Raw genomic sequence first — 22085 nt, forward strand, 5'->3', positions numbered from 1 at the left:
ACTATGGGAGATCTTGGGGTAGATTGTAGCTAATCCTTTGTTTCTGTAAAATGATATGCTCAATTACAGTTGGTTAAAATTTAAGAAAATAATTTTATTCACTCAAAGTAAGAAAAAGTATTGTTTGCAACAGAAATTGACAAGGGAAATATGTGATAACTTACTCGAAGGTATGCGATGACATAGGTCAGCAAATAACCTCTCTGTCCATTATCTTCTCCAGCTGCCAATCCACTGTAATTAAAAAACTGTTAATAAATTTCAAATGAACTATTAAAAATATATAAAACTAACCAAATTGATATGACAAGATAAATGTTTAAGATAAATGCTTAACAGATGAACATATATTACTTTGCATCTCATTTTTACTTTACTCTCATTTATCATAAATATATCAAAGAGCCATCAAGAGACTAAGCTTGAATAACAAAAATCTGAAAGCACTTTTAATATTTCAGTTTGGTCATTAACTTCAAACTTTTATCAACCACACTAGCAAAACTGCCTCATGAATTCAACTATTTCTATCCATATTGTCAAAAGAAAATTAGACATGAGAATCAAACTTAAATAATCTTCATAATCAAAATAAGATACTTAAAATACTCTTATTTTATTATTATATTCTGACTCATATATTCATGTATTATTATAGTCTTATTCATATGTAGAGATGTGCAATGACTGACTTTGTTTTTGGACTGATCTTCCAAATACAAAAACGTTTATTGAATGCTTGAGCACATAGTATTTAGAAAATTAGACATGGTGTCTATTTATGGAACTTACGAGTTAAATGATAGAAAACATACAGAGAAATATTTAAAGTTTATCAAGCAACATACAGATAAGTATAAGTCCAACAGGTAAGTTCTTGTCACTATGAACACATGAACTGTCCATTTCAATTAAAAAGTAGTTTTAGCCATAGGAATTGCATTTGGTGATCCAGTTAAAATTAATCCAAAACAGTCTAAGTGTTCTGTTTTGCAAAAGTTATTCTTATTTTAAAAGACTATGCATGATTACTACTCCTTCAGTAAAGACTTCTTTATTTTTGCTTCTTTCCATCACCAGGCAGAAATTAAATTTTAACTATTCTTAGTCAACTAAATAAAACTTATCCCACACTCTCAAAGTACCCACTAAAGATTCCCCAATAAAACAAGATTTTTAAAGAAAATCTTTCCTTGTGACTTTTTCGGGTCATGATTAACAATTAACTGTTATGTCTCCCTTTTCAATACCGTAACTGAACTTCCTTGTTCTTAGGCATGGGTCTTGGGACTCCGTGACTTAAGAATCATTTCTGAAAGAATCATTTCTCTTTATGGCTTCAAGGAACACCTTATAGTTAAATCCTTTATCTCCTGAATTTTGTTTGGATTTGCTAAGCAAATAACACAATGTAGATGTACCCTTGTTCTATACAAACAATGTAAGGCATTTTTAGGCTAGGATACAGTGGTTAAATCAGATTTCCTGATTTAGGGGTATAGCTGGATATATTCGAATTAGTGTCATCTAGAGGAGTAGCAAAGATTGATAGGGCAGCTAGAACTACTTAAGAATGAAGTATGATAAAATGAAGGAGGCTGTCTGTATTACTAGAATGTTAATGAGTGAGGAAGGCAAACTTATACCAGACAGCTAAGAGGAAAAGTAAGAAAAGGAAGGAAATTCTGGGTTGGATGTGTATGGATGTGAGGCTGAGGTAGATAGTCAAACAAAGCTCCAAAACAAAAATGAAACTAGTCAGAAAATTGCTGTGTGACTGGAGAAAAACAGCTGAATCCATACCTCAAGTAGATATGAAACAGAATCAGACACTGAGTCCAAGAAAGAAAAAACACTACTGACCTAGAAAACAGTTCATCCTGGTGGAAGGAAAGAAAAGGAAAAGAATGTGAAGACCAGAAAAGGATGCCGAAGACCTGCACTGGAAATCTTTGAGAAGGCACATGCTAAGTATGTATTTGATGAGAAGTAACACTTAGCAGGACTGTCTCTCTTATATTAGGACAAGTAAAAGTCCTACTTTATGGTCCCAGGTCAAGCCATTTTTCTTTAGACCCTTTTCTAATATCTGGTGGAATGGAGTCAGGAACGCTCAGTTCTACTTTGGAAACTTGTGTGACAAACCACACAGGAACATGTATTTTTCTTATCTAAAGCAGAAAGAAATCAGATGTTCATTCTAAATTCAGTAATAGGTCCTAGCTGGTTTGGCTCAGTGGATAGAGTGTCCGCCTGCGGACTGAAGGGTCCAGGCTCAATCCCCAGTAGGGGGCGTGCAGGTGGCAGCCAATCAATGATTCTCTTTCATCATTGATGTTTCTCTCTCTCTCTCTCTCCCTATCTCTGAAATCAATAAAAATATATTAAAAAATAAATAAGTTTAATAACAGAGGGCTTAGAAATTAATCCCAAAAAACCTAAGATTCTAACTGCTTTATGTTAAAGTAGCAACATTCAATCCCTACTTCCTGCTCTCTACCACAAATTTCAAACAACAATTAACAAGGTTCTTAAACAAATTTAAAGCTACTTTATGAAGAAGGACTGGGAGGACTAATGAAAGAGGAATGAGAGACGATCTTTTTACATAAAAGACCTATCTGGTGAACCTAATCACTCTCATGTTGAATTACATTAAACAACTTAAGCGCACATTTTAAAAATAACAATAACGTATTACCTGAAGCTCTATGGTAAAATGTCAATATATTTATCATGCCTGCTGACAGGTAATGTTTATTCTGCTTAGCTCTTAGAAGTTAAAGTACAGTATTAGCCAACACATATAAACAACCAAAGTATTTATTCAACATTTGGCTATTATGTTCTGTTGGACTCTATATGTTCAAAGGTATTTAACAGAGTTTGGGTAGGGTGGAAGGCAAGGAGGAAAAATGTTCTAAACTGTTGGAAATACTGCATTAAAAACAATCAATTTAAAGCTAATAAGGTGGTAGGAACAGAAAATTAAAAATAACAACCAGAAAATAAAGAATAAATTAATAATGCCCTAATTCAAAATAAAACACATTAGCTAATCTAACAATGAAAACTTTGGCAGAATGAAATTTATCGGAGCTTTCCTCCATATAGTTATGCAGGAGAAAAAATGATTGAGGAACAAGGATTGGGAGAGGGGCGTCTTAAATAAGAAAAATATCCCTGAATCTTTCAGGGATTAGAGCAAAGAACTAGTACTAGAGAGAACTGGGCAAAACAGGACTTCTAGGAAACCACACAGAGATATTGCCAAGTATCAAAAACATACAAAGAGCCCTATGTCATGTGCCTAATGACAGCCTGGGTTGTTCAACACAGAAGGGACGTGGTACACTGAGAAACTAATTATAACGTAACTAAGAAATAACAAATAGTAATAGCAAAAAATGAGACCTTAATGAAGGTCTGTTTTTAATGCTTCATCTGTGATTTAAATAGATATCTAATTTTCCATAACCTATTTTTAATGGGTGAATTTGATACATGTTTTGTGTAATATAAGCAAACTGCTAGAATTCCATCAATAATTCTGGGGCCTTAGGATCAGTATTTAAAGAAACCTGGATTCATGTTAAGGATGATTCATTCTTACTTTTGAGTTGTAAATGGCTGGTGTTAAAAGAGAAAAACAAAACTGGCATTACATGAAAAGATAGTTCATGACAGTTGGCTCAAATGAAATAAAACTGACAAAATGGTTCTGATAAATACCTAAAGATTGAAATACACCAGCAATAAAAATAAATATTCACAAAGAATTCAGAATAAGTATAATGTGCATGATATATTTTCAGCTCTGGAATTAAAAAAAAGACAGGTATCCAGTAAACTGTTAGTTTATGTACTTAAAGAGGAAAAGAAAATAAATGTAGTCCTGATGAATGGCATTTTCACTATAGTTCCCATAAATCAATCTTATAATTCATCAAGCAGACAGACAGAAACCACCCAATCATTATTCTGTTGGTTATAGATATGAAATGTTTTCTGTTTCTTTATACCAGCACAAAATAATAAGTGACAGGGGGTGGAGTATAGGTAATTTATCAAATACTTTTGATTAAACACAATTTCCTTTTTAAAAACATACTAACAACATTTTTATACATATATTATTACCATTAAATAGTAACATGACTGAATTTTTTCCTATTTCACTCTAGCACAACAAATAGCAAATGCTATAAAGTTAGCATTAATGGAAAAATATAATATTTAATATAGTCGTATATATGATTTCACAAGAGCAACATGTTAATCTAGCTTTCTACAAAATTTTAAAGTAAACTAACACAACATTTTAAGTTGATTATCATATATTACAAATTTAATACTAGAAAGGGAAGATTAACAACTGCTTGGAGATACCAGAATTTTAGGTCAACTTCCTCTTGACATTATGAACTGAAAGCCATACCCAAATTTTGCAGCAATGTCATATACTTGTTTTTCATGTTGAAGAACCTTCTCACGGTCCCCCTCAAATAGTAACGTAGCAACACTTAGTTGATTTGGATCAAATCCTTTAAACTAAAAAAATAAAAATAAAATAATTACTATAGATGAATCTTATCCTACAAAATAGTAAATCAAAATACATTTTGCTCCTTTTTTCTTTCTGATCTGGACTCTAAGACACCAACTCTTTGAAAACTGAACTTTGTTTGTCATAGGGATGTAAAGTACAGCATAAGGAATATAGTCAATAATCTATATATACTAGAGGCCCGGTGCACAAAAATTTGTGCACTCAGGGGCTCCCTCAGCCCAGCCTGTGCCCTCTTGCAGTGTGGGACCCCTCGGAGGATGTCCACCCCAGTGGGGACCCTCGCCCCACTGAGGTTTGGCCAGCCTGGGTGAGGGGCTGATGGCTGTTTTCAGGCTGGCCACACGCCCTTTAGGGTGGGGTGGGTCCCCACTGGGGTGCCTGGCCAGTCTGGGTGAGGGGCTGAGGGCCATTTTCAGGCTGGCCAAGCACCCTGGTGACATACTCCCAGCCTCTCCTTTTTTTCTTTTTTATTCTGGGATTTATTTACCTTCTATAATTGAAACTTTATTGCCTTTAGCGGAGGCCTGTGGAAAGCTTGGCTTCCTCCATCGCCAGGGGCAACCCACTCCTGCTTGCTCCAGCTCTGTGGCCACAGCTGGCTGAAAGCAGGTATCTGGGGTTTGTTTACCTTCTATAATTGAAACTTTGTTGCTTTCAGTGGAGCTCAGAGCCGGCTCCTGCTCGCTCCAGCTCCATGGCCAGGGCTGGCTGAAAGCAGATATCTGGGGTTTAGTTACTTTCTATAATTGAAACTTTGTTGCTTTCAGTGGAGCTCAGAGCTGGACCACGGCAGGTGGGGAACCTTGGCTTCCTCCCTCATTGGAGCAAGCAAGCCTCCTGCTCGCTCCAGCTCCGTGGCTACCGGCACCATCTTGGTTAAGTTAATTTGCATATAGTTGCTCTGATTGGCTGGTGGGCATGGCTTAAGGCATAGTGAAAGTATGGTCAATTTGCATGTTTGTCTTTTATTAGTATAGGATAAAAACCTAATATGCAAATTGTGCTCTCAGGAGTTCGACTGGGAGTTCGATCGTTTGCTATGATGTGTGCTGATGACCAGGGGGTGGTGTGGAATGAAGGCAGGCCCTGGCCAGCAGCCGGCAGCCAGCAGCTGGGGAAGGGAGGCCCTGGCTGGCAGCCTGAAGGCCCTGATCCGCCCTGATCGCTGGCCAGGCCTAGGGACACTACCCGTGCACAAATTTCATGCACCAGGCCACTAGTATACTAATAATTATGTAAGGTGTCAGATAGGTGTGAGATTTATTGGGATGATCACATAGATATGTAATGTTTAATCACTGGGATGTACACCTGAAACTAATATAATAATATGTCAACTGTAATTGAAAAATAAACAATTATTTAATTTTTTTTAAATTGAGCTTTGGAACTTTACATGGCAATCAAAAAGAGCTAATGCTGTATTCAGATCATCACAATAGAATAAAACTATGAAAAAACACTTCACTTCAAAGTATGCCTCAGTGTCAACTGTAATGACTTACTGATATGTAAACACAGCAAATAACTTATAAGAATTATAATTATAATAAAGAATCCAATAAAACTACCAAAATGATAGAAATTAATAAACGATATAGGGGGAAAGTAAAAACCAACAGCACCCTTACATACTACAATAACTTATTAAATAATATTTTCAAAGGAGCTCTTATCCATAAAATTAAAATATAAAACAGCTAAGAATAACCTAAAAGAAAATATATATCTTCATTAGAAAAACATGTCTAAAAAATATGTCATATGTTCCTGAGTGCATAAATATTATAAAACCTGTCAATTCCTGCCCAGATTAATAAACAAGTTTATCTTAATCCTAATGAAAATCTATATGGACTTTCTAAAATAGTGAAGAGTTTTAAAATTTTTTCTACGATAATAAACTGGTAGGTAACAGTGATAAGAAAAATTCCAAAAATAAGACCTACAGCAATTAAATTCATTTACTTTTTTAGAAACAAAAGGTAATTAAAAAGAATTTGATACATTTAAATGGAGTTTATTTCTTGGAAAAGTATATAAGATGTCTTGGACATGGCAAATCAATATAAGAAGCAGGGATTAGTTAATGGTGTTTTCACAACTGGTTACCAATTGGGAGAAGGATCAGTAAAGATTAATTTAGGTCTATCTCTCATTATAAAAATGAAAAAATTCAAATAGTAATAAAGATTTTTAAAAAATTTAATTCCCATTTAACAAAATTGCAAGAGAGAAGAAAATGGTCCTAATCATAGTTCTGAAGGAAGGCTTTTCTAAGCTTAGGAGCAATTAGATAATCACAGAAAAATATAGAAAAACTAGAAGCCCAGCGCATGATTAAATCGTGTGTGTGTAGAGTCCCCTAGGCCTAGCCTGCCATCAGGGCCATGTCTGCCACCCTGTGACACCCTGCCGATGCTGCCAGTGCCAGGGTTGGGGAGGGGGGGGGAGGAAGGGGGGCGGGGGGGGCAAGAGGTGCTCCAGCACCTCCTGATGACCGGTTGTTTGGTTGTTCCACCGTTACAGCGTCATGACCACAGACCTTTTATGATATAGATTTGAAACTTTTGTGTACCAAAAAGAAAATCCTTATTTGAAAAGGATTCACTGACCGGGAAAATTATTTACAATATTTATGACAAAGGCATCTCATAATTCCATTACTCAAAGGACACACACCAAAGCACCAAGAGAAAAAAAATGAAGTTGCCACCCCTGGAGAAATAACCATATACAACTAATGCACACAAAGATCATATCTAGAAAATACAGGAAAATAATCAGTCTCATTGGAGTTTCAAGAAACAGGATATTTAGAATATAAAACAAAAATCCCACTAGCAATAGCAAGGGTGCAACAGGAAAATGGCACATATTTATTGCCAGAGGTAGTGTAAGCTGGTATAAACATTTAAGAAAGGAATTAAGCAATCAACAGGTTAAAAAAAATCTACACTCTTATTTCACTTCTATATATCTACAATAAAGAAAAAATTCAAACTATAAAAAGTGTTATATGCATGAAACTGTTTAATTCAGTGTTATTTTTAGGAATTTCAAATCTGAGAAAAAAGTTTAATCTCTGAAATTGAATGCATCATGGATTTACTTTGATATATATTTCAACATGAAAAATCATTATGAAATGTACACAACAACATGGAAAAACATACTTAGAATAAGTACCTGTAAGGGGGAGAAGACAGGAAACAAAATCAATTAATATCCTAAGCATTAAAAATTTAGCACTTCATAAAAATTCTTACCTTTGTAATATAAAACTTTTTTAATCCATCCAAAAATGATGTAAAAATAGAGGAAACCTGAGGTTTAAGAGCATGGCCTAAGAAGAAAAAAAGTATTTTAAATTAATAACAAATTCTATGTTTTTCAGAAGATCAAGAGGCTACTTTAACTTAGTAACTAAAAGAAAGGTGAATGTTTTCATAACCTTAATTTTTAAAACCTGCTGGTTATATAAAACCTATTGGTAGGAAGATCTACATCTTTTATCTTCATCTCCTTTCAAAAGTCACAATTTCCTGTTTACAAAACCCCTGTTTGATTGCTCTTTTTATTTAACTCAAATTACTCTATATAATTAATACACATAGTTTAGGTTATCTTTTAATGGTGCACTTTATTCATAGTAAAATCACTTCATTAATTTTTATTTCATTAAGAGCACTGAATGGTGACTCGTTTTACTTTTATTTTTTTAATTATGCAAAAACCATTCAGAACTATAATCAAATATTAAGTCAATATCACATTTAAGGTTGTTTCTTAATTAATTCTTAATTCATCCAGAATTCTCGGCATAGAAACTAGTAACTGCTTCCTTGATCACACTCAGAGTTAAAATTGCCAAAATAACATAAATGGTGTCTCAGAGTCTGTTAAATTCATCTTTGCCCACAGATTGAGCTTAATTGAGTGATAGTCTTTTATTGATCTCATTGTTTTCTGAGTAGCAACATCTTCACTCTCATGACTGTTACATTTAAGAGTCCTGCATCTGGCCTTAGTGTTAGGAAACCAATTCAGAAAAATGAGGTGTACCATTTACATAGAATTTTTATAAAGAACTTTAAAGCCTCTAGTAAATTTAAATTATCTCCAAATAAAAATTTTATTTTTAGAAAAGGCTTTAAGGTTTTGGGATTTTGTTTGTGTTTAAAGTATGGCCTCTTCCTTAAAATAGGTATACACAGCCAACTAGTTTTTTGGAAAACAAACAAAAAAATTTTTTGGGAAAAAAACTATTACTTACAGTATACTGGACAGAGATCAACCTAGCAATCTTTCTGAGCTCTTGGATCACAAGTAAGAGGTCTGTTTGGGGTTTTATTTTCCTTTTATTGTAACCTGCCAGAGATGCTTCTCTAGCATAACCAGTGCTTTAGGTAACATTTCTAGCATTTATAAAGTTAGAAATAACATAGCAAAGAATTCACTTTCTGTCACAAATGGAATTCATCCTACTTTAAGAACATTGGAAACATTGTTGTGTTCTTGCAAGAAACTGAAATTATATGTTCTTCAAACAAGACTCTTAATCCACATAATCTTTACAGAAAGTATGAGGACCCTAAATATTACTACTCTGATGTGAAATAATGCTTAAGGAAATATGTTAATCTTAACACAGTATAATGTCCATTATCACTGGTGGGAGGCAGTCACATATATTCCTGATACTGAGTTGATGTGATAGCTTTAAAACATATGATTATAACAGTGATACTAACTTTTAAGTGGGTCAAGCATTAATACTAATTGAGCATATTATCTTTTACTTATACTTAGATTAATGTTGACTATTAAATTGATTACATTCTAAATACATTCCAGCTATTTATTTTACCTTTTATAGGAAACAAAATAACTAGTTTCCAAATTTACTAACTGGACAGTTTAATTAGTAAATATGTTCTTACACTGTCAATTAAATAATTTAAAAGAACTTAATAAATATCTATATTTCAAATAAGTAATTTGAGACAGTGGAACAGATACAACTGGGCTCAAATTCAGCTCTACCACATATGACTTGGGACTTGGACTGAAATTTTAAGCTTTTGAGTAGTTTGTAAACTAGGAAGACCATTTTGAGGAACAGTTGTGAGGAAATACTGGATAAATTGTGCTACTAATACTGGGCTTAATATTATCACTATGCTATGTGCTATCCAAGATTTATTTACCCTCTTTTTGCTAATTTGATAATTAAGTCAGTCAACATGTAAGTGCCTGTTATGTGATAGGTTCAAGAAATATAATAATGAATGAGAATATCCCCTAAATTTGACAAACTTTAGTTTACAGGAGAAATCTGTAGGTCATTTCAATATACTCAACAATATATATCACAGTTGCCTCAACATGAGCCCCAAGGAGATGGGGATCAGACCTGAAAACGAGGTACATGCCCTTGACCAGGAATTGAACCCATGACCCTCTGGTGTTAAGGCCAACACTCTAACCACTGAGCCACACTGGCCAGGACAATTAAGTTTTTATATAATAACCATTCTTACCTAAATTAAAATCTAAGCTACTTTTAGACAGAACTTTTAGAAAGGCCTATCTTAGTCTTTATATTTATCATTGAGCAATCATTCCCATAATTTCATGGACTATTTTGAGGGTACTTAAAGTCTATAAACTTAAATCCCAACTAAACTGGTATTTATGAAAATTATATAGAAGCAATAAACGATAATTGAAAAGATGAGAAATTGTGTCAGAAAGCAAAATAGGGAGAAAAAGAAACAGTCAACTGCTACTGAATTCTCCACCTAAGTATTCCAAGGGCAACTTAAATATAACCCATTGCAATGCCTTTTCCCCCAAAATCATCATCTCTTCTAGACTTATTCTACCAATCCAATCAGTCAAATGAGAAGTCCAGGAGTTGCCCTCAATTCTTACCTTTCTTTAACCTTCTATATCTAGTTGGCAAGCTGGTCTTTGAAAAATCTATCGCTTACTTTCTATCTCCATTGCTGCTACCTTGACCAAGACCTCCAACATTTGCCTTTTGAGCCATTTCAACTCTTCCTCCATGCTTGCACCATTCTAATCTATCCTGCAGAATGCTAGCAGAATGAGCTTTCTATAATGTAAAGTTGATTTATTTTATTTCCTCTACAAAGAAACCCCTTTGCTGACAAGATAAAATTTAAACCTATCCTGCAAAGCCCTAGTCCACCCATGCAGTTTTCTCTTGTAACAACTCTCACCCTAACCTCTATTTGAGTCACACAGGACTAAAATATGCCATTAAGGTTTACAATTTTATATTTTTGCAGATAACTGAACAGATTTGGTAGGAGAGAGGGGAAGAGACCATCTCAGGCAAATTTCTATTCATCTCCTAAGATTTACTTCAAAAATCACCCTCCTTTAACAAGCCTTTCCTATCTCTTTACACCGACTTCAAGTAAAATCAAGCAGGCCATCAACCAACCCTCACTTGCACACAAGGGTAGCCAGTACAGTTTTCTTTCATAGTACTTCCATCATTCCTACATCCATTCATTTACATACTTGTCTGTCCTCATTAGACAGAGAGCTTCCTGAATGGTAGGAGCTATGATGTTCATCATTCTAGTTCTGCACTCAGTAATCTTCCTGGCACATACTGGTATTTCATAAATTTTTGTTACTTAGTGAGCAGATTTTAAAATCACCATTTCTTTCTTACCAAACTGAAACTGCAGGTTGTCCATGAGGCGAATAGATGCAGGAGCACATCTCTGTTTTAAAAAGGAAAAAATGTGATACAAATTTAATAAGGAAAGAAGATAGGTAATAAGGAATGTCATCTTTCTTCATAGATAAGTCTAGGAATTGTTACTCTTTTTATCCCTTCTCATAATCCATAGAAAAACTATCAGATAGTATCTAGAATTCTAAGATCTTTCAAGATTATTTGTATGAAAAAAGCTATAAACTTTGAGGCATAAGATTATGTATCTAAACCATCTAAAACTGCACCAGTGTCATGTCTACTTTGGCACACAATAAAAGCTGCAAGGGAAGAAAAACAAGAAAAGCAGATATTCATATTCATTTTGTAATGCTAAAACATTACAACACAAACACTAGCAAGGTTTAAATTAGCTACAACTTTCCCACAGAATTAAAAGTGAACTGCACCCTAAATGGGATTTTATTTTCTAGGCAAATTGTTAACATGGATAAACTGCTACCAAGAGTTTGCTTTCAGATAAAAGAATTTTGATAAATGTCATGAACTTTTAAAACATTTATCTTCTGAGTATGATCATCTATATAATGAAGAGCCAGGGTCGTAAGGACCGAAGGCTGACTGGGGCTGCTGCGGGCACCCGACCCAGCACTGACTGCCTAGGGGGCTGTGGATCAGGCCCAGAAAGAGACCTGCAGAGAGAGAGGCAGGGTCTGATCCATAGCCTCTGTGGCAGCCATTGATCAGAACTTGCCTCTCTTTCTCTCCTAACCTGGCCAACAGCCACGCCTCCATTTCTCTCCAGGCCTCCACTGGGGCTGCTGATCAGCCCCGCCTTTCTGATCAGGCCCCGTTGATAGGCCCAGAGACACTGACTGGCATAGAAACTGACCCATCAGAACCAAACTGGCCGGGAGAGGAGGGCAGTTGGGGGCAAGTTCAAGGCCTGCAGGGGAGGGCAGTTGGGAGCGAGATCAGGCCAGCAGGGGAGGGGAGTTAGGGGTGATCAGGCAGGCAGAGGCCGTTAGGGGCAATCAGGCCAGCAGGGGAGAGCAGTTAGGGGCGAAATCAGACCAGCAGGGGAGGGCCATTGGGGGTGAGATCAGGCCGGCAGGGGAGGGCAGTTAGGGGTGATCAGGCAGGCAGGCAGAGGCAGTTATGGGCAATCAGGTAGGCAGGCAGAGAGGTTAGGGGCGATCAGGCAGGCATACAGGTGAGTGGTTAGGAGCCAGCGGTCCCAGATTGTGAGAGGGGTGTTCGACCCCACAGGGATCAGGCCTAAACTGGTGGTAGGACATCCCCCGAGGGGTCCCCGACTAGAGTGGGTGCAGGCTGGGCTGAGGAAACGCCCCCCCCCCCCCCCCGACACACGAATTTCATGCACCAGGCCTCTAGTTTATCAACAAAATTTGTACCAACACAATATTGAGATTTATGGGAATCACTCAAACTTAATATACACCTTAACTGTGTGTTATGACATTTTTGCTATTGTTTTTAATTGGACACTTAATTTTTTAAATAATTCATAGGACACATTTTATTCTACCCTGAAAAATGACTAGATTCTTATTTTCAAATCTATACAACTTATTTACTCAGCTTTGATACTAAAGGTGAGATAATTCAATTTATATTAAAAAGTCACTGCCAAATCTAAAGAAACAATGTTAGATAATTTTATAATCACAGCATAAAATAACCTTGAATTTTATAGAATCCTATGGTTTCCAAGTTGCTTTCATATACCTTTACTTAATATAAGAAAACAACCCTGTCAAGGTAGCAGTTCCCCTTTTTACACGTGTGAACACAAGAACCAGAGAGATCAAAAGACCTCTCAGAAGTCAGGTGCTAATTAAATAGTAAAGACAGAACCAGAATCAAGCTATCTTGACTGCTAGACGAGCAATATTTCAAATACAGCACAGAGCCTCCAAAAAAAATCACTTAAAACACATGCACACACACAGTTTTAAAGTTGTATTTGAAACAAAAAATTACATGAAAATGATCTTATTTTGTATTTCCTTATCTTATTAAAAGTATATAGTTATGCCTTGGCCGGTTTGGCTCAGTGATTAAAGTCGGTCCACAGACTGACGGGTCTTGGGTTTGACTCCAGTAAAGGGCATGTACCTCGGTTGCAGGCTCGTTCCCAGGCCCCAGTTGGGGCATGTGTGGGAGGCAACCAATCAATGTGTCTCTCACATTGATATTTCTCTCTTTCTCTCCCCTTCCTTTCCACTCTCTCTAAAAATCCATGGGGAAAAAATATCCTGAAGTGAGGGTTAACAACAAAAAAGTATCTATACATATAAAGAGGTAATATGCTAATTGCCATTACGGTGTCCCAGTAACGACCAATTTGCATATTGATGCGCACACAGCAGGTGGTGGGCGGCCGGTGCCAAGTTCCTGGGGTTCTGAGGAGAGTGCCTGACAGGAGCCCAGACTGCGAAGAAGGAAGAGGAAACAGCCATGGGGAGCTCTTCCAATCCCCCTGCACGGACACCCTACCCCAGCCCCTGCACCCCCAGAGAGACGGACGCTCTACCCCAGCCCCCGCACACCTGGGGGGACGGAGAGGCTGACCGGACAGGGAGAAGACCCAGCCTCGGGGGTAGCTGCAGCCCGCACCTCCGACTCTGATCTCTTCCCCCGCCAGGGGCACCCACAACAGTACGCCGGCGACCACCCGTCAGCACTTGTGAGGCACCCAGGGCCCACGGCCCGCCGCTGCCAGGCCCCCTTCACTGGGGCTGGGCACGCCTCTCCTGCCTACAACTCCAGACCCAGGTGGAGGCAGACCTGAGCGGCCCCCCAGGGTCAGACCCTTCCCCTTCCCCCCCCCACCCCCCCACAGCAGCAGTGCTGTCTCCGCAGCTGAAGTGCGCTGAACCTTGGTGGGGGCACGGCTAAACCTGCCCTCCTAGCCTGCCTGGCTCCACCCTGGCCCGGCCCCCACCCCGCTCCAGGAGATTGGAGCCCGACCCTGAGCAGGTACAGCTGGGGAACAGCCACATACAATTTAAAGAATGGCGCCAAGTGGGAAGGTTTGACAGTTACTCCCCCTTTGGCCTCACTGCCCCCCTAGTGCCCCCTAGTGCCCTAACTCCCTGCCCCCCACCAGCGCCTCCAGGGACGACCACTGCTACAGGGCTGCTGGCCAGAGCCTGCCCCTCCAAGGCCTGCGGAACCCTCTGCAAAGCTTCCATAACTACAGTCCCAGGAAACAATCATGCCCTCTTCCCCTAATCAGCACCTGCTATCTGCGAGAGTACCCATGGGCAGTTGGGAGCGAGCAGGCTGGCAGGGGGGGCAGTTGAGGGTGAGCAGGCTGGTGGGGGGGCAGTTGGGGACGAGCAGGCTGGCGGGGAGGGGGCAGTTGGGGGCAAGCAAACCGGCAGAGGGGGCAGTTGGGGGTGATCAGGCCGGAAGGGGGGGAAAGTTGCAGGCAATCAGGCCGGCAGGTAGACTGGTTAGAGGCGATCAGGCAGGCAGGCAGGTGAGCGGTTAGGAGCCAGCAGTCCCAGATTGTGAGAGGGATGTCTGACTGCTGGTTTAGGCCCGATCCCACAGGGATCGAGCAGTCGGACATCCTCTGAGGGGTCTCAGATTGGTGAGGGTGAGGTCAGGCTGAGGGATACCCATGCCCCATGCACGAATTCCATGCACCGGGCCACTAGTATGGTCATAAAAAATCTATCTCAGTAATGTCAAACATTGGTATAAAGATATCTTGGTAGTTAGGTTAATGCTTCTAAAAATATTACCAGTTTCCAAAATACCAAAGGAAAATCAATTTTCCTAAAATGTTTTATTAAAATAGGCATATCAACTTCTAACAAAACACAGAAGTCTGATTAAACCAAGTTTCTTTTCTTCATAAAATAAAATATCATACAACATACATGTTTATATGTTTTGGCTTAAGTACACCAGTAAAATATGAGAAAGCATTCAGAGCCATTCTGTCATTATTTTTTAAAAACCCTTTTAAATTCCTAGCAACAACCTGTAAATTCCATCTCCTACTGCCCAGATTCTACTTCACCTGTATCTAAATAGCAGGTGTTATTAATGAAAACAATCAACATTGGCAAACAAACATCAGAAAATGGGGGAAAAGTATATAACATGTAGTATAGTAAATGTTTAGTGGAATTCAATCTCTGAAACAACTAAAACAGAATATGCAGGCCTTAACAAAAATCTTAGTTTGACAACACTATTCCCAAAATACATTGTGAGGACAAATGGAATAAACTGATTATAGAATGAATATTAGATGGCATTAAGAAACTACTGCTGATTTTCTTAGACATGATAACAGCATGTGGTTATAAAGAACATCTTTCTTTTTCTTTTTTTTTTTTAGGAGAAATATTTAGTGGTCAAGTGTCATATAAAGCATGCAACTTAATTTCAAATGGTGCAGAAAACATATACAAACATAAAAAATAGAGCAAAAAGTTACAAATGAAAACGTTGGAAAAATAAGTGAGAGAGGCTTTAGGTTACTTGCTACATATAGCAACCGATATTCAATTATATTTAAGTTGACTGCTGAGTAACATAAGCTAGTCAGTCATTCACTGTTTCTATTTACACTGAGGCAGAGTGGACAGTTATAGACTTATATTATAAAAAATATTAAGAAGCTAAAAAACTTTTTTTGTATCTAGATAATATTAGTTTTCAACACTGATTTTCAAAAATTATCAAAATCAAACCAATAACTTTAATAAGTCTCATGTTTTAATAGTGCTGCACATTTTGAAAAGTCAGTATATGGAGTTTTCCAGTTACTGTTACAAGAAAATTCTCAAGTAAAGCACTCAATTAAAAAAATAGCATCTAATGGTCTTTATGATCCTCTGTAAATTGATAATTTGTACATCATTATACATTTTTCTAAAAATAAAAAGCAGAAAAAGTTTAAGAGTTTAAATTAAAAGCTGTCACTACAGAGTAATTAAATAGAAGTTCCTATAAAAGACCAAAATAATGTTACAATAATGTTAAAAAGAACAACATTCTGGGTTACTATATCTATAATTATGATTAGGTTATGTTTCAATTGCTATGAAAACTAATTTGGCAGGTTAAAAAAACCTCAGAAGATTTCCTTTAAAAGTTAGAGACATCACACGTTCTGAAAATCTGGGCTCTAAATTCACTCTCATGCTATTAGTGTTAAATAGAAAAGAAAAGGGGGAAAGGGTCCTTGAGTTAAAGTGACCCCTGGTGGTAGGTGATTAGAACTAACATGAGAGGGAATATTTTTACCAAGTTCAATGGTGAGTTAATGATACATTCAGGGGATTTAAGAAACACTCGAACAAAAATTGCTTATTTGAACTAAAGTTAATGAAGTAATTAATTTCTTTCCCACTATGATAAATGTGCCCATGCCAGAATCTCTAATATCACCTGACTTGGACCAAAGTGTATTTATACTTAGTAAATAATCTGAAAAGATATGAGGAAATGATTGTTATGGACTAATAAAGAAATATTAATATCTTTGTTTTATCTGAACAAAGAAGAAATAACCACATTAGCCTTAAAGCAGGTGTATAAAACTAAGTCAAATTGCTGGAAATGTCTTCCTTTTAATGATGCTATAAACAGGAATTCACTTAAATATGTAACCTGAAAAAAAAAAACACCCACTCCAACTAGTCTTATTTACTTAGAATTCTCTGAACTAACTTAAAAAGCAACAGATTTCTCAATCTAATAATTTTCTCTAAATAGTTCCTGTAAAAAATGCATCAAAAGATTTTTGAAAATTTTATGGAGCCAATTCATAAACTCTTGCCATAGGAAAAACACACAGAACTCACAATTCAGATGAGACGCATTTAAGGTGTCTTGTAACACATTTTAAATGTCTGCAGGATTTCTACTGTTCTGACTTCATAAGAATACGCCATAAAATAGAAGCACTAGATGGTATTTCTGCATCTCTGGTATCATGGTTGAGGAATAAATCATCTTTGAGTTGAAAAAGATTTGTTTCTTCAAGGAGTAAAACAAACTTTCTGTGCAGATTCTAGAGCAGCCCAAATTTCTGAGCCATACGACTATTCTGGAGAGTCTACTAATCTCATACAGTATCAGAAGTCAATGCTTCAAAACCAAACCCCTTGTACATAGCTATACACAAATTTAAACACTGAAAAATATATAATAGGCAACATCCTTAGTGATTATTAGACAAAAACCATGTCTATTTAACTTACATAATATCCATTATACTGTGTTGGATATAAAGTTAAGACCTACTATCACACATAAAAGACATGATAATATAAAATTAGAGTTAAGAAAAAATATGTGAAAGAATTTTATTAATGCAAATTTCTAGATATAAAAGCTTAAAGTGAGGCCGAATTAATTCTTCCCCTCACTAATCAGAACTAGTAACACAGATGAATCATATCATATTTAAGGCTACTTGTATAACTGGTCCTATTTGAAATGACATACTGGCTTACAACTGGGAGTCTACATTGTAAACAACAAGAACTTTTTAAAATAAGAATTATCTCTTGAGTTGAAAGAATGAAATAATACACTATAGAGTAGATACTTCCCTCCTCTTATATTGAGAAGGGCCAAAAGTTAATGCCTAACAGTCTCCCAAGTCATAATTTTACATTTTCAGTTTAGTAAAGGTATAATGACTTGTTCTGAGTAGCTTCTGGTCAAGAGCATGTCTTATAACTGTCCTAAAGTTTAACATATTTTGCTGGGTAACAGAGTAAATCCAATTAACCAACATATGGCTAGGTTATTCTCTCTGCTTTAGAGGAAGAAAAATATGTTTTCAAAAAATGATTTAAAATAACAATTCCATTTTCTACATGTAACAAATTACTTCTCAGAATTACCACTGAATGTAAAGGAATTTTAATTATTTTATACTACAAATGCTAAGCCTTTCCATGTATTTGAACCCCTCCAGGATAAATCATGTTGGAAACAGAACAATTCAGAATTGAGGTATATTAACATTCTGAGGTGTCAGACATAAACTATGTATTTTTTCCCATATTATGACCTATACTCACTAGGAAAAAACACCCTATCAGTTTAAAATTATTTAATATAAAAGTGATGGTAGGTAGAAAGGGCTACCCTTGTCAAAAGGTAGTGACAGAAAAAATTGCCTTCTAATCTATATTTCTAAAAACCTAATTCTTATACTCAGAAAGACAGTTTTTGGAGTACTGCATACTAATCCATGCCACATATACAGTCAGTGTTTCCTCTTAATGGAACCATTGTTCATCTCTCAATACCATAGGGCATAACTCCGAAATTTTTATTAGGGGGAGAAAAAAAACACACCAAACTTCAAAAATTGCTTTAGATCTTGTTTCACTGTTTTCCCTTCAATTTATTTTTAAACCAACAATAAAAGAGAATAATAAAATATCTGACACTGCTCTTGTGATTAAAAAACAAAATTTTCCCCCTTTAGAGAGGCTTTAGTAAGAATCTACTTTCTGAGAAAGTCTTAAAAGTCACTTACCCATCTGAGTAAAGATGGAGATTATACTGGATTGCCACTTATGAGATAAAATCACATTAATCTTCCACTAAATCTTCCTTTCTAGTTCCTTACAAGGTAGTGAAGTACTGAAAGAGGAAAATTCCTCACATGGACAAAGATCTGATGAGAGAGACTTTAGCAGAATCCTTCCGCTGCCAGTATAATGTTGCTCAATTTATTTCCTTCAGTAAGAACAGTGATGAAAATACACACAGAGCCCTTCTCTATTTGTGAACAATCACATATGCTCCTTTCCAAAAGATATTCATCCAAAATAGTTTCCCATTTCAAAGTCTGAAAATACTGCAAAATGGAAGTGCTATAAAATGACAGTGAAGAATTATAAGCAGCCAACTCATTATTCAATCAGGAATTTGGCACAATCATAAAGCATGTACCGTCTATTTTAATGGATCTTAATTCCTCTGCTATCAACTGAAAATCCAAATTGCAGAATGAACAATGAATAGTGCCAAAATCTGGTAATTTTCTCAATTTTTCTGCCTGAAAATACTCTTACAAAGCAGGGAAGCACATAGAGTAACATTCTTGACATGTGAGATTTGTACATTCTATAAACTATTATGTAAATGTCTGTATGCTATAATGCTAGCATTTATCCATTTCCAGGGAAGGTAAACAATAATGCCTCTTTATATGTGCATTGTAATAGGAGCAAAATGTGTAACTTCCCCAAAAAGTGAAGTAACTTCATTGTTTCTTTCAGAAGAGCAATGTTTTTTAAATTAAATCTTTATTGTTGAAAAGTATTACATATGTCCCCCTTTTCCTCCCAGTAACTTCTTCTAGCCTGCCCCTGTCCTCTATCCCAGGCCTTCACCACCCTATTGTCTGTGTCCATGGGTTATGCATATATGCATACAAGTTCTTTGGTTGATCTCTTCAACCCATCCCAGAAGAGCAATATTTGAGAATAAAATGTTACCTATCTAGACTTTTTAATCTGTTTCAAGAAAGGCAAGCTTTCCAGTAACATGGTATTTACCTCTAAAAATTGTCTATTAATAAGTACAAAACACCAAATTATTGAAACTAGACTGAAAGGAGCTTTCATTTTTATCTGCTTTTTAACCTCAGGGTGGCACTTTCTATCAATTATCATCTTTATTTATTCTAAGATAATTCAATATAATTCACTGTGTGAATATCTAAAGCGTTTCTTAAAACAAATTAAAGGCCAATTTTTACTGGCTTATGTAAAGAGGAAGGAAAATTTCATTCCTTGCTTTTCAGTAGCAAAAGTAGTTCTCTCTGTTACTATCAGGGCATATAAAATTGTAACAAAAATGACATCAGATTGCACCAATTATTTATGTTTAAATTCAACGTTTCAACTGTAATAAAATTATAAACTTAAGATTTTGATACACTTGTACATTTTTTGCATTAATGAAACCTAGATATATTTACATGGGAGTATTTGAAATGTGAAAAACCAGATGGAGCACTCAGAAATGCTTAAAATATGTCTTCCTCTACTCCAAAGACCATATAACAACATTAAATCTGTGTTCCCCAGAGTGGAGATACTGTGTAGGGGCAGAATTGGCCAACATAGACTGAATGTAACCTAATTGAGATATTTTATTAAAAATATATACAAATCAAACTAGTTTTATAAATTATATAATTATTTTAAAAATATAATTTTTATGTTTATTTTGCTATAAAATATTAAGGCAATAATGGTAAATTAAAAAGATGTCATTCAAAACTTGAACAAGAGATAATCTGAACTATACCTTTAATGCTAAAGCTTTTGGGGGAGAATAGTCAATCTGGACAAAGATAAAAAGTAAATAAAAATAAAAGTACTTACCACAAAGAATAAATTATAATACAAAGTAAAAATACTAGAATTAAAAAATTATTCATTAAGGAGAATTTGAAGTAACAAGAAAATATAATCTATTATGGATTAGCTTCCCATTTTTCTAGGTATTCAGAGGCAAAACCATAATGCTTTCCAAGTAGCTCTTTTATTTCTCAACTAGAGACCCGGTGCACGAAATACATACATGGTGTGTGTGTGTGTCCCTCAGCCCAGCCTGCACCCTCTCCAATCTGGGATCCCTCAAGGGATGTCCAACTGCCCGTTTACAGCCGATCCCAGTGGGACATCCCTCTCACAATCCAGGACTGCTGGCTCCCAACTGCTTGCCTGTCTGCCTGCCTGATTGCCCCTAACCGCTTCTGCCTGCCAGCCTGATCACCCCCTAAACACTCCCCTGCCAGCCTGATCGACACCTAATTGCTCCCCTCCTGACCCGATTGCCCCCAACTGCCCTCCCCTGCCAGCCTGGTCGCTGCCAACTGCCGTCCCCTGCAGGCCTGGTCCCCCCCAACTTCCTTCCTCTGCAGGCCTAGGTCCCCACAACTGCCTTCCCTTGCAGGCCTGGTCACCCCCAACTGCCCTCCCCTGCAGGCCTGATCACCCTCAAATGCCCTCCCCTGCAGGCCTGGTCCCTCCCAACTGCCCTCCCCTGCCGGCCTGATCGCCCACAACTGCCCTCTCCTGCTGGCCATCTTGTGTACACATGGGGGCAGCCATCTTGTGTATTGGAGTGACGGTCAATTTGCATATTACCTCTTTATTATATAGGATACCTGTAGTATCTTAAATTTTTTCTTGTTTTATTTTTTTGTTTTATTTTTAATTGAATTTATTGGAGTGACATTGGTTAATAAAATTATATAGGTTTATCCTTGACCTTTAAGTGACGCTTTTAGTATAAGAACACATTTGAACTATAGTGCTTATTGCTCAGATATTTACTCCTAACACGTATCTTCACTCCTCCTTTATTTAATCATTCTACTTTTAAATATACTGTTACCATATCATTATTTTAGCAAACACATAGCATAATACTATCTATCCCCAAAGTTGTAGTAAATTAGGAGCACTTAAGGATTTCAACTCTCAGTGCTCATTTATACTTTAACCCCACCAAAGTGACCTGCCACAAGTTCAAGAATGTTCATTCCAGAACTATGCTTCTTTGTAAACTCTCCCCTGCACCCAGGAGTAAGACCATCAATATTAAGGGGCCTATGACCAATTCTTGATGGGAGAAGCAATCTAAATGATAAGTAACTGAAGCTACTTGAAAATTATAAAAATTATCCTTGTTAACTGTTAGATTAGTTGAGAAGTCCATAGAGCTGACCTTCTTAAAAGTGGGAAACTTAGAAAGAATGAGTGTCTC

At 36.7% G+C, this 22085-nt stretch overlaps 1 protein-coding gene across 1 annotated transcript in view; it reads right to left on the reverse strand.

The window, feature by feature from the left end:
• Positions 1–22085, reverse strand: part of AGPS (alkylglycerone phosphate synthase) — a 144368-nt gene that overhangs the window by 36904 nt on the left and 85379 nt on the right. Inside the window, exons 12-15 of the mRNA XM_081095871.1 lie at positions 11283–11334; positions 7840–7916; positions 4439–4551; positions 165–234 (exon numbers count right to left, since the gene is read on the reverse strand). Of these exons, the coding sequence (XP_080951997.1) occupies positions 165–234; positions 4439–4551; positions 7840–7916; positions 11283–11334 (312 nt within the window). The remainder of the gene's footprint in view (positions 1–164; positions 235–4438; positions 4552–7839; positions 7917–11282; positions 11335–22085) is intronic.

This window comes from Myotis nattereri (assembly GCF_964212035.1).
Source record: "Myotis nattereri genome assembly, chromosome: 7".
In the NCBI taxonomy this organism is placed as follows: Eukaryota; Metazoa; Chordata; class Mammalia; order Chiroptera; family Vespertilionidae; genus Myotis; species Myotis nattereri.